The 11,406-nt window shown below is 39.5% G+C and overlaps 4 protein-coding genes and 1 long non-coding RNA gene across 7 annotated transcripts; 2 read left to right on the top strand and 3 right to left on the bottom strand.

Annotated features, from left to right (window-relative positions):
- Positions 1-634: 634 nt before the first annotated feature.
- LOC117584208 (transmembrane protein 214) lies at positions 635-5,676 on the bottom strand. 2 transcript variants are annotated; one of them, XM_034272977.1, is made up of 8 exons: positions 5,516-5,676; positions 5,135-5,445; positions 4,471-5,079; positions 4,201-4,405; positions 3,988-4,139; positions 1,281-1,697; positions 1,084-1,202; positions 635-1,025 (listed from the first exon to the last, which is right to left on the bottom strand). In XM_034272977.1, the coding sequence occupies exons 1-8, from the start codon at positions 5,634-5,636 to the stop codon at positions 911-913; spliced, it is 2,049 nt and encodes a 682-aa protein (XP_034128868.1). In that variant the 5' UTR covers positions 5,637-5,676; the 3' UTR covers positions 635-910. The 2 variants fall into 2 exon arrangements, with proteins under 2 accessions (XP_034128868.1, XP_034128869.1); XM_034272978.1 differs by lacking the exons at positions 3,988-4,139; positions 4,201-4,405; positions 4,471-5,079; positions 5,135-5,445; positions 5,516-5,676 and adding an exon at positions 1,780-1,925.
- Positions 2,071-3,543, top strand: LOC117584210. The gene is made up of 2 exons (XR_004573831.1): positions 2,071-2,271; positions 3,453-3,543. It is a non-coding gene; the product is annotated as an uncharacterized LOC117584210 (long non-coding RNA).
- Positions 5,677-7,524: 1,848 nt separating the features above from the next.
- On the top strand, positions 7,525-8,141 carry LOC117584373 (phospholipase D beta 1). Its single transcript, XM_034273213.1, has one exon. The coding sequence runs from the start codon at positions 7,582-7,584 to the stop codon at positions 8,095-8,097; it is 516 nt and encodes a 171-aa protein (XP_034129104.1). The 5' UTR covers positions 7,525-7,581; the 3' UTR covers positions 8,098-8,141.
- A 155-nt stretch (positions 8,142-8,296) lies between these two features.
- LOC117584371 (DET1 homolog) lies at positions 8,297-10,243 on the bottom strand. Of its 2 annotated transcripts, none has more exons than XM_034273211.1 (2): positions 9,209-10,239; positions 8,297-9,132 (listed from the first exon to the last, which is right to left on the bottom strand). In XM_034273211.1, exons 1-2 carry the CDS (start codon positions 10,181-10,183, stop codon positions 8,434-8,436), a joined length of 1,674 nt encoding a protein of 557 aa, XP_034129102.1. In that variant the 5' UTR covers positions 10,184-10,239; the 3' UTR covers positions 8,297-8,433. The 2 variants fall into 2 exon arrangements, with proteins under 2 accessions (XP_034129102.1, XP_034129103.1); XM_034273212.1 differs by having other exon boundaries at positions 8,964-9,148; positions 9,209-10,243.
- A 496-nt stretch (positions 10,244-10,739) lies between these two features.
- Positions 10,740-11,328, bottom strand: LOC117584016 (ATP synthase subunit g, mitochondrial). The gene is made up of 3 exons (XM_034272747.1): positions 11,245-11,328; positions 11,137-11,189; positions 10,740-11,049 (listed from the first exon to the last, which is right to left on the bottom strand). Exons 2-3 carry the CDS (start codon positions 11,174-11,176, stop codon positions 10,790-10,792), a joined length of 300 nt encoding a protein of 99 aa, XP_034128638.1. The 5' UTR covers positions 11,177-11,189; positions 11,245-11,328; the 3' UTR covers positions 10,740-10,789.
- Positions 11,329-11,406: the final 78 nt, after the last annotated feature.

Below are 11,406 nucleotides of genomic sequence, written 5' to 3'. Positions count from 1 at the left end.
GGCATTTTTATGAGGTGACTTCATCGTTGGACTTAAATCTCTTTTCGCCGTCACTAGTCACGATGGAGAATACTGGACTAAATGAACACCATGAACCCATGAACTTCTCCTTTGCCGCTAGTAAAGACCAGGCAAACAGCGATGTGAGCTGCGCAACGGCTCCAGCCACTAGCGGGTCACCTCGGTATGCGAGTCCAAGATATCTCCGATGGCCTCTCTTGCGCCAATCATATGAAAGCGAAATTGAAGAAATTGATACTTAACTTTTTTCATTTTATTTTATTTATGCAAAATCGATTATTTAATTCAATCTACAACTGAGATTACAAGTTGAAACGCAAAATTCGCCTAGTGAACAAATAACCAACCAAACGCTCAATGTACATTTTAAAAAGGCAATTCCAAAATGTACACACAAATAATCGGAATAGAAATATATAAACTACTTGACTATTGCATTTGGTTGCCCTTCATCAAAATGCAGTTGGAAATGTGTAGTTATCTTCTCTGCAGAAATGCATACAATTAATCAAGTTAATACAATTATAAAATTGATCATTTTCGGTCGCGGGGATAAATGCATACGTATGAGACAAATATTGAACAAACAAATTCTGTTAACCGGTTTTTGTGGTATACATCGGTTCTGTTTTGGGCATGCACCATAATTTGCTCGTATTGCTTTTCTTTACTAGGCCATGTTGACGAAATGTTGGTGTTTTGAGGCGGTAGAAGTTCAGGTGAATAGACTTATTTAAAACATATTAATTCTTTTTTTAACTAATTTGCCAAATAATTGTGGTTCCTTTACTATTGACTATGACGTTTTCTTGTTTATTCTTCGGATGCTAATGATGATGTTCGTGGTATTACTCGGAGAATGTTTTCCAAGCGTGCCTGACGCTTAGAATCATTTAAGCTTGGCATAGGCATCAACCTTTTTGTGAAACTGATTGTAGTATTCCAATGCGACGTTGCGCGTCTGATTCAAAGCCTGATTGATGTTCTCTGGTGAGAAGCGGCCGCTAAAAATACAGAAGACTTAGTAAGGAATTTATCAATCTAAGAGAGAGTTATACTTACACGAGGACCTTTTCTTTAATTAGCGTGGCGGACTTGTCGTAGCTATTGATGGCCAAATCACAAGCGCCCGCAACGAATGCCTCAAGTTTGCCTGACAAATTGGGCACATATTGGTCAATCTACAAAGAATAAATTTGTTAACAAATTGTCCCAGCTCTTTTGGAAAATAAATCTCAAAATATAAAAAATTAACTTACAAACTTGGCAATCACAGGCCACTTGGTATTGAAGTATCCCTTGCCGGATTGGAAAATATTGCATGCTGCATTCCTCGCCAGCTTCCACAGATCTCCAGCCGTCTTAAGTGCGGGTTCTGCATATGGTGGAACATGTTTCTCGGCCCATTTATAGCCCCGGGCGCTTGTGCCCATGGCCACATACCAGCCCTTCTGGACATGTGGCAAAAGTCCAGCGTTTTTCAGTACCTTGCCCGTAGCTGATTTCTCGAACAGCCCCTTGCCATTGACCTCAGTATCATAATAGAGAGCACCAGCAATCAGCGCGATGATGAAAATACTACCCAAAGTCCACTTGCAGCAGCCGCATTTCTTTTTCTGTGACGCAGAATTTTGTTTGTTTTTCTTTTGCTGTGCGCTGCTTTTCTCCTGCACCGTCTGATGGGAGTAGCAAAATAATGTCTTATTAGTATTAAAGCACATTGGAGGAGGCGTACTTTTCGATTAGTTTGTTATTTACCTTTTTGGCAGCGGTTACTTGTTTGCCACCCTGTTTGCTACTTTTCGGTTTAACCTGAGCCATTATATATTTAATTTCTCTTAAATTTCAGATAACTACGAGTATTTCTTGTTTTCTTCAGCTGTTTTCGGAATATGTCGGAATTAATAAATGACGTGTTGTGTTTTGATTATTGTAATTGTTTTTTCTAAAAAGTTTGAAGAGAGCTTTTTAAGCTTTTTAATTGAGCAAATAATGCAGCTTAGCGCTAATGAATTTCTATAAAGACGATTTCGGTTTCTTAAGGTGGTTTTAGACGATGCATTGGACTCACGACATCGTGTGACTCTACGTGAATGCATCGATGCATCCGTCTATAACCACCTTTATAGGGACAGTGCTGGAGAGGAAAAACGGTGGGAGAAACGTCGAGAAAGACACAGTGGTCAATCCCAGAGTCAGAGAAAGTTTCTTAAGGTCAAAGTCAGGAAAAGTTGCTACACCGAAAATTTGGTAAGATCTTTAAGAACTTGAGGAACAAAATATCAAGGTATCGAGGTATCTCATAATGAATGGCTTTTGAATTTAGTTAACGAGACAACTGAGAAGAAAGACAGTCAAACACCATCTTAAAGGCAATGACCTTTAACAGAGTTTCAACCAAGTTTGTTTGTAGGTAGGAATGTATGTATGTACGTACATAACATAACTGTGTTTTCAATAGCTGATTCGATTAATAGTTTTGAGTAGATTAAAATCTACATATGTACATAAAGCAACGGTATGAAATCGGAAATCTCGGCAGATAGTAATGGACAATGGAGAGACATGCCACGTGTTGAAACGGGCTGCGCCTAAGATATATACAACCAAACAACTTGTTGTTTCTTCTTGGTCTCTTTAACTTCTTGGAAAGCGATAAGTATTTGTGACGTGGATAACTTCAAGAGAAGAGACGAAAAGTGACACCATCGCCGAATGTATTAAGAATTAGAGTTCGCAGAGGTGCGCATAATCTAAAAAGAGAGGGCCAGGGAGGGGTGGCGAGTGGCTTTCAACAGCCAATCATAGCTTGAACACATCATTCGCATCGTGGCTGGCGTCTCTTAAATTGCTTTTGCTAGCAGCAAGATCATCAAATGTTGTATACTGATAGGGCAAGGAGTCATAAATTTACTGATAAATACAATTTTGAAAGCACTTTTTTCGAAAGCAACACGTCCGGTCAGAGAAAATTGAGCGGCAACTCAACCCGCATGGCAACGCCATGAAAAATGCAGCTAGTTGGTACCAATACACAAGCGCGTCACACACAGGAACACGCACAAAGTTAAAGAGAGTCGCACACGTAGACAAAAAACGCACTTTGCACTGCAACAACAAAAGTGTTGGTGCGAAACATTAAATATATTCGCAGTAAAACGAACAATTGTTTAAAGGAGCGAAAATGGGCTCTGACGACGCCGGCAAAAGTTTCTCTCTGACGGCAACCGAGTGACGTCGTGTTGGCAGCGTCCCTCTAAACCTTTATTTTATTTCGCTAACTTCGGTTGTTTTCAGTGAAAGTAAACTGTAACTGATGTATGTAAAATGATCAACTTCGATTAATTAGCCCACTTCAATCTTTTTAGCACTAACTAAAACCATTAACACTTTAGAAATTCATTAATCTTTTTTTTATACCTTCGTTTCAGTGTGACCGCGGATTTTCTCTAATATATACGGCACAACCCTCACCTTCCCATTTTCAGAATATACCGCAAATATACCGTAAATTGTAAATGATTTTCCTACATTTTTATGTTCTTTTAATATTACTAGCTGGTTAGGATTATCCGATTTGTTAATCTATTCTCAACCAGGATCAAAAGAAAAACGTCAACCAAACGAAAGAAATACCATAAAACTACCCGTAAGTGGGAATGGTATGTTACGTTACTTGACAATCTGTTGCAGGCCAACCAGTAGTACGTGTCTTTAAATACCCTATTTTTATTAATTAATATTAAAATTATGTTTTCCAAACATGTTTTTAACATTTTAAAGTGAGATTGACTTGTTTTTGCATTGATTGGAGCCTGAGATTTAATACATATCTTCACTTCGTGGATATCCTTCCCCCGAAGGGTACTAGAATGCTACCTAAACTTACCAACAACTTCTTGTAAAGTGTTGGAAAACGAATGTCGAAAACGCGGAAAATTCAAGTGAATATAATAGATAACTCACCGATAAAACTTCCATTAAATCATTAATGATTAAATGATTTTCTTTCCGTTTGCTTGACTGCAGCTCTTCGTTAGAAAGCCGCAAGTCTTGTAGAAAATAGTGAAATGCTGGTGATTTCGCCAGTAAATTAGTAGAAGTCTCCCAGTCCTGGTCTGAAATATTTAAAATTATAATATTTAAGATATATATTTGTGTATTAATGCAAGCGCATACCTATAGCTTGCAGTAGCTTGTAGCTTGCCAACTGTTGCTTTTTATAGTTCATTCGCCAAACTTTGAAGCAATCATCGCCGCCGCTGCTGGAAAGGCAACTCAAGCATCCTTCAATCTCGTTGTCTGGCTTACTTACAGTCGTAATGTCGCGAAAGAGCGTCAAGAAGATATTCGCATGCTTAACCGGACTGGCAATGTATTTTTGCTGTAAATACAAACAAAGAATACAAGTCAATGGCAGGATATCTCTCTAGTATCATCCTGACTCACCAGCAACTGATTTGCACTTCGCTTCAGGCTTAGCTGAAGCTCCTTGGGTAGATTATTATAGGGAGCGTTAAGTGCGTTGTAGGTGGCAAAAAATTCATTCTGATTAAGCAGCAACGTGTCCTCGGAGGTCCCTGCTGTATTAAGAACCCTTTCGATGTACTCCACTACAAATTTGGAGTAGCTTTTCAGTTCCAAATTAGGTAGCATTAAATTCTGCCAGACTTTAACTCCCTCATTTAGTGATCTATAGCCGCCCTGGCCAATGGCCCACAAAATACTTAAGCAAATGTTGCTCCTATTTTGATAGCAATTTCTCAGTAAAGCGGTCTTCGCAAAGTTTTTAGAGCAAATGCTCGGATATGCTTGGCCTATTAACTGCAGCATAAACTTGTAGCCAACCACCGTCTGGTTATTGTTGAGATCCGAAGTCATACCGTCTAATAGAGAGTAGAAGAAATACTCCAGATTTGACTCGCCTACGCTGCCTAGGAAGTCAACAACAATTTTTTGAAGTCCAGCACTCGCTAGATTACTAGGATACTGAGAAGAACGTCCAGAGAATACAGGATCGCAGTCATAGGACAGGGCTCCATTGAAATAAAGGGCAATCTGTAAGGAGATTTAACCAGAAATATTAAAGGCATTACAGTTTCGCGTGTCTTACATGACTGAGCCATCGCAACTCAGAGCCGGGACAGCTAAGTTTTACTTGCTCCAGCTGAGCAGCAAAATCATCCGGACTTATATGCTTCAGGGCCTGTTCTAGTGTTTTGGGCTTAGCTGGCAACTGCTTCTTCGTTTTTGGCACGCCTCCACTACTCCCTCCGGACGTAATGGTTTTCGTGGCGTTTTTCTTGACCGGCGACTTGTTTTTCGATGATGAGGCACTTGAACTAGATTTTGCAGGCGAATTCGACTTGTAGTTGTTGTTGTTATTGGTAGAGCCGAACAAATTGCGATATTGCTGGGTTGGCACTGCGAGAACGTAATGGATGAATGGGTGAATTTAAGCCCCATGTAACGTCAACTAATTGAAAGTACTTACAGAGATCCTCAAGCTTTGGCAATTGAGCTGCAATACGCTTCTGCTCCGTATGGGCACTAACTTTTTTTTCCAGATTTTTCTGTTTGCGGGACTTGCTAACAACTTCCCATTGATTAGACATACTTGCAAGTTATTTAAATTGAATTTAAATTTAAATTTGTTTGCTTGTTTTAATTTTTCTGCTTCGTGAAGCAGCTGTTTGATGGACGCTGTGGCCCGAACGAATATCGGGACTATCGATTCTTTTCCGTGATTTTATTCTTATGGATTGATGTCTGTGACTAAACTTCAAGTCTGGCTTCAGAAGTGAAATCTTTATATTTTGTTTCGAATAAGGGTGATCCGATGCAGGTACAAAATTCATCAAATCCTGGGTCGACACGGGGAAACCGAATGCACCGAGTTGTTTGGGGGTCAGTTTTCTTATTATTACCATACAATTGGGTGCTATAATCACAGCAGTCTGGATGCATAACTGGGCTGCCATAGCACTTATCTTAGGGTTATTGAGTACTAGGCGCTCATTGCTAATTCCACCTTAGCCCATTCATCCCTAACACAGTAAACAAAACAACACATTTTCCTGAGAAGAGAACGCGTACGGAATGCGCTTTACACCTTTGGTCACACCCTGCCGCTAGAAAAATATGTCACAGGTACTAGGCTTAAAGTTAGCAACCTTAAAAACTACTGATAAGACTAAGACTAGCTGCGAACACAAAAATATCGATATTTGTGTGCGATAATGTAAGTCTATTAATGATTATTTTGGCGGTTTCTATCTTCAGTTTTATAAAATGAGTAAAGGGTATTATATATTAAATTAATAAATTATAATATCCATATAATCAGCTGCCATCAGTTAATTCTATGACATCAAGTGTCCGCTGAATCCCAGACAGATGCGATTTTCTGCGGGTTTTGTCGGGCTTGTGTTCGAGCTGGAAGAAGGTTCCAATATTGAAATTACACATAAAACACAATATTCAATTTCCTTCTGTACTTTCCGCTGTACTGATAGTGGTTAGGTTAGTTCATTTCAGACGCTTGTCGACCCCGATACAAATATACTCATATAAAAAAAGTTTACTCGGTATGGTCACTGCGCAGTCTTAGACACCTTAGACGTCTAGATTATGAGAAGATGACACGTGTATGTAAATACACATTCTATACGTGTGTTGAAATGTACGTAAATGTACGACAAATTCCGCGGTCACACTGAAGGCCCAGCGACTTTAAAAATTTAAACAAAATTCTAGCATGAGTAGATCATAACCTCTACGCCAGGTAAGTATTGGAGTAAAACTGTAACAAGTTACATATCTCGACGTAGCGATTTCCACCTTTACAAAGAGCGGTAACATAAAACATAAAAAAAAAAAAAATGTACTACAAAATAAGTGTACTAGGGCAGACCGAAAAGAACCATCTCTATTCATTATTCTGTGTCTTTTCATGTCTCATGCAATACAAACTTTAGCCAAAAGAGGACAAACATCAGCAAATCTTAGATTATACCTCTAAAAATAGAGCATTTTAGGAAAGACACGGGGTTTTTCCAGAATGCTGATTCTATTCGATGTCAACAACATCCGGAACATTGACTTTGGTAAATCTACAATTTAGTCTCATTGAGACAATTATTTCAAAAAAAGTACACTTTTTTTTAACATAATACTTGATAGGATGAGATCCTTTCCTTGCCGTGATGATAAGAAGATGACATTGAACTGCGTGCAGTTTAGAAATTACAATTAAATAATTTACTGTTCAATTTCGACTGATTTTAAGCTATAACAATGAGACCAGATAGTGTAAAAAAACGTCGTGGGAACTTCTGGAATCCCTTATCTTATTATTTTTCGCTTTAAATTTAAATCACATCATTTTAGTACTAAGAGCAGCAAAGGGTATCTTGTGGTCGTAGCTAGCCAGTTTCTCCTTATCGAAGCTGCCTACACGCGTACGTCTATTGTTTCTCTCGCCCCTATAGCGTTATTTCATGCCATTCATTTAGTTAGAACTGGGAGCTCATAATATTCAAACGTTCCGCTGTTAAAACAATGAAAAATAAAACAGCTCTGGTCTGTATCCTTGTGGTACTTACCCTTGGATGGGTATACGAAGGCAGCGTCCGCGCAGATAGCGACAGTGACAGCGACAGCAGCAGCAGCAGCAGTGGGGAGCATAAATATAAATACAAAGCAAAGAAGAACAAGAACAAATATAACTATCCGGCGTATCCGAGTCCAAACGCGTACAATCCGTATCCCTATCCATACCCACAAAACAACTACAACCCATATCCGTACAATCAGATCATGCCGCCTTACCAGCCGAACAGTTATCCTTACAATTACCAGTTTATGCCACCGTATCCACCATATCCTGGGAATTCGCCAGCGGCACCGGCTCCGCCTGTAGGTCAAAATCCCAACTGGAACAACTATAATGGACCACCAAGTCAACAACCACCTGTCGCTCCGGGACAGGGCCCACAACCACCAGCCTCAAGTGTAATAAATCACTCTCTAAAAGTCAACAAGGAATACAACGAAGACGGACACCATACAAATTAGGAATGTGAAATAAATGTTCATGCATCTATGAATGTTTATGCAGACATATTGTTTGTTTAATTTAACGTAGATTAATGGCAACCGGGGATATGCGCAGCGCTAGCGTAATCCTCTATCTGCTTTTCGGAAGATGGGTCACAACTGTCGGATTAATCTACAAATTATAAACTGTGTTTTAAGAAAATAATTCAGGAGCGAGTTTCTTTGAATCTGCATACAAATGTATGTATATTTCGGAATCACAACTGCACAGCCGTTCTTAAGATACAATTTTTGTCCAGAGGTGTATTCACATTATTGCATAAGTAGGAAAAATCACTTTTACATTCCGTTTCATCAGGCACTCTCGTTTCGAACAACCGTACTTTGATTGTAAAGGTGTATGTTGTATGCGTATATGTGTAGATACTTTTGTATGCTTAATATAAGTGGTTCAAAGGGATGGCATATAAAGGCACACAGTTCACGCGGTGCCAGCGGATTGTTTGGCGTTCGCGCCTTGGCGCTCAATCGGAACTTGACCAGCTTTGTGGTGCGATCCCGGAAAACAATGGGATCAGCAGAGCACGGCTTTGGACGCTCCAGCGGGGAGATGAGCCTATCATCGTAGCTGAATTCATTGTATTTCAGATAAGGTGTTGGTGAAAAGCTCTGAGTACTAACAGGTACGCTTGGATTAAATCTCAACGCCGCTTGTCGCATAAATGGAATCGTTTTGTTGGCATCTACAAAATTCTGCTTAAGGAAAAATTGCGGTGGCAATGAAGGTGCATCTCCAGTATGCTGCGAACGCACGTTACGCATTTGGTCATAGAATTGCAGGATAATTTGTAGAAGCTCCACAGAATCGTCCTGATACACTCCCACAACTTGCTCGTCAAGTACTGTGTAGAAAACATAAAAACGGCGAGGTGTGTGGATCTCGCCCAACGGCAACAGCGGCGTAGTTTCGTTGTCTTTTGGTCGCTCTTCAAAACGCAACAAGATCAGGTCCCTGTTAACCAATTGCATCTTTTCCATTATCATATGCTCCAACTAAAAGAACGCAAAACTTTTCAAATGTCAACCATATGAGATTTATGTACATAGGTATTCAAACAAATATACTTACAAAGTCGAAGTTCTTGTAGAAATCCTGATATTTCTTGCTTGATCTTGAACTCGTTGAGTCAATTTTTCGATATAAAAAGCTCAGTACACGTTGCTTTATGTGTGTAATTGGCAAAATTGTATTGGCATCCAAAACACCCATATCTAAGGGACCTTCGTCAATGAAGCCCCTTGGCCGAGGACCAATTGTCTCTCGTTTGACCAGGCGGCCATCGACCAGCTCATAGATATATATACACTGATATAGCTTCGACATGATGGCTATCGAAGATTCGTGCACCGAAATGCCATGATTATGTGCAATAACAATTGAATCTTGCGGCAGGAAGAGTGTATCAGTGACTACGCCCAGTTCCAAATCCACAACAAAAAATATGTACGAGAATGCATCTAGTTTGTCAAAGAGATCTGGATAGCTAACATAATCTGCTGTGGCTAGCGCACCATGCAGGATGGACATTGCCGCAAGAAAAACATATCGTCCGTTTTCCAGGAAAACACTAAATTCACGGTGCAGATAGAAGCGCCAATAGTCGCCCTGACACAAACGCAGAATGCGAACATCATTGGTTGCGAATAGTCTATCAAATATAGTGTTTTTCAGTGTGTTCCCTGGTACCCTGTTCCCGCCCATGTAGCACTCGACTTCTCCGACATCCGTTTCGCGAATTAGCTCTCCCACGCCTGTTGCGCCGAAGCCTTTGTATTTGTAAACGTGCAAGCTTCTCTGATCGAGCGAAAAGGCTAAGAGCTTGCTCCCGTCAGGTGTAAATTTTCGTAGATAAACAGGTGGAATTGCCACAGAGTCTATTGTAAGACAGGGCGTGATGCATTTGTAGAATCCTCGCTCATAGGAAAGGTTCGGGCTTTGATTTATTTTGCTTCCAATTCTAGTGTAACACGATTCACGATTTTGCAGCATATGCACGAGATTTTGTGACTGCAGACGTTGGTTGTATGCGGTCATTACGCTCATAGGAAAGCTGTGGGGTATGGAATTTGTTTTAATTTAATTTAATTTTTCTATAGTAACCAGTGTGACCGCGGAATTATCGATCAAATATACCGACAGACTTTCGGAAATATACCCTTTAATTTTCAAAATATACTGTAAATATACCGTAAATCTGAAATAATTTTCCTCGACTTTGATCTTCTGTTTAATATTGCCAGCTAGTTAGGATTCTCAGCCTTAAAACTGCAATTTTACTCGAACCCTCATTCAATTCTAAACAAGATTGAGTAGATTTGTTTATATTGAATTGCTAACAAAACATATTCCAGAAGCACACATACCCAGAAATATACCAAAAACAAAATACGTTCACACTTCCAAGTTCGAAATGACCGAGATTTTTGTTAAATGTTGCAACCTTAAAAACATTGATAAAAGCCAAGAATATATGTTCCTAAACGCCCATATCTGATTATTGCATATTCCGTAAATGACATTGTCGATTGGAAAAGCCCGATAATCGTTTTCGGAGTTCTCAGTAACCTTTTCTGTGTTATTTCACTTTATTTAGTTACTAGAAACAAGCATTTTTTCATTTCGTTGGCTACACAGCTGGAAATGGGTTATTTAAACATTATATCCAACAATGTGGCGTTTACCGATGCATTCGCCAATATAGAACCAAAAGATGACTTCCGCGGTAATGAGGGTGTTTAACCAAGCCTCTTTAACGGTAAGATTCTTGTACGAGCCGGTTTTAGCTCCCTTCACAATATTGCCAATGCTCTGACGAATCGCTGGAATATCGGCTGGCGTTGGTGGAGTTAGTTCCACCTTGGCGTATTTCAAGAAAACATCAAGCTGAGGCCTTGCCTGAACAAGTAGCCCTGCAAAAAATTTCATTACATAATTCGGTATTGGTATGAAAATATGGATTTTTTCCACAAAATAAGCTTTTAAACGATATAACTTACTGTTTACAAGTCCCGAACCCTTTGTAGCTAAACTCGCCATATTTTCGCTTGATCTGTAAGCATTTAAATTTAAAAACTAATAGATTAAAAGAACATGCGAAAACTTACCAAGAAAATGCACGATGAAACAGAGGTGTTATGCACACAAGGGCTGCTAAATAATATAGGACTTATCGATAGTCGATAGAAACAATAAAGTATACAGACGTTTCAGACTAAACAAATGAAGTGTCCCAGAGACTTTTCTGACACAGCTCCCAGAGTTCTATT

Source organism: Drosophila guanche, unplaced genomic scaffold (assembly GCF_900245975.1).
Source record: "Drosophila guanche unplaced genomic scaffold, DGUA_6, whole genome shotgun sequence".
In the NCBI taxonomy this organism is placed as follows: domain Eukaryota; kingdom Metazoa; phylum Arthropoda; class Insecta; order Diptera; family Drosophilidae; genus Drosophila; species Drosophila guanche.
The sequence above is the reverse complement of the archived record's forward strand: the minus strand, read 5'-3'. Positions and strand labels throughout refer to the sequence as shown.

Coding starts and splice junctions, on each gene's coding strand:
- LOC117584373 (XM_034273213.1), top strand. CDS start 7,582: ATGAAAAATAAAACAGCTCTGGTCTGTATCCTTGTGGTACTTACCCTT.
- LOC117584016 (XM_034272747.1), bottom strand. CDS start 11,176: ATGGCGAGTTTAGCTACAAAGGGTTCGGGACTTGTAAACA. Junction 11,050..11,136: donor GGGTTCGGGACTTGTAAACA/GTAAGTTATATC, acceptor AATTTTTTGCAG/GGCTACTTGTTCAGGCAAGG.
- LOC117584371 (XM_034273211.1), bottom strand. CDS start 10,183: ATGAGCGTAATGACCGCATACAACCAACGTCTGCAGTCACAAAATCTC. Junction 9,133..9,208: donor TCTACAAGAACTTCGACTTT/GTAAGTATATTT, acceptor GCGTTCTTTTAG/TTGGAGCATATGATAATGGA.
- LOC117584208 (XM_034272977.1), bottom strand. CDS start 5,636: ATGTCTAATCAATGGGAAGTTGTTAGCAAGTCCCGCAAACAGAAAAAT. Junction 5,080..5,134: donor AGTTGCGATGGCTCAGTCAT/GTAAGACACGCG, acceptor ATCTCCTTACAG/ATTGCCCTTTATTTCAATGG. Junction 1,026..1,083: donor ATTAAAGAAAAGGTCCTCGT/GTAAGTATAACT, acceptor CTGTATTTTTAG/CGGCCGCTTCTCACCAGAGA.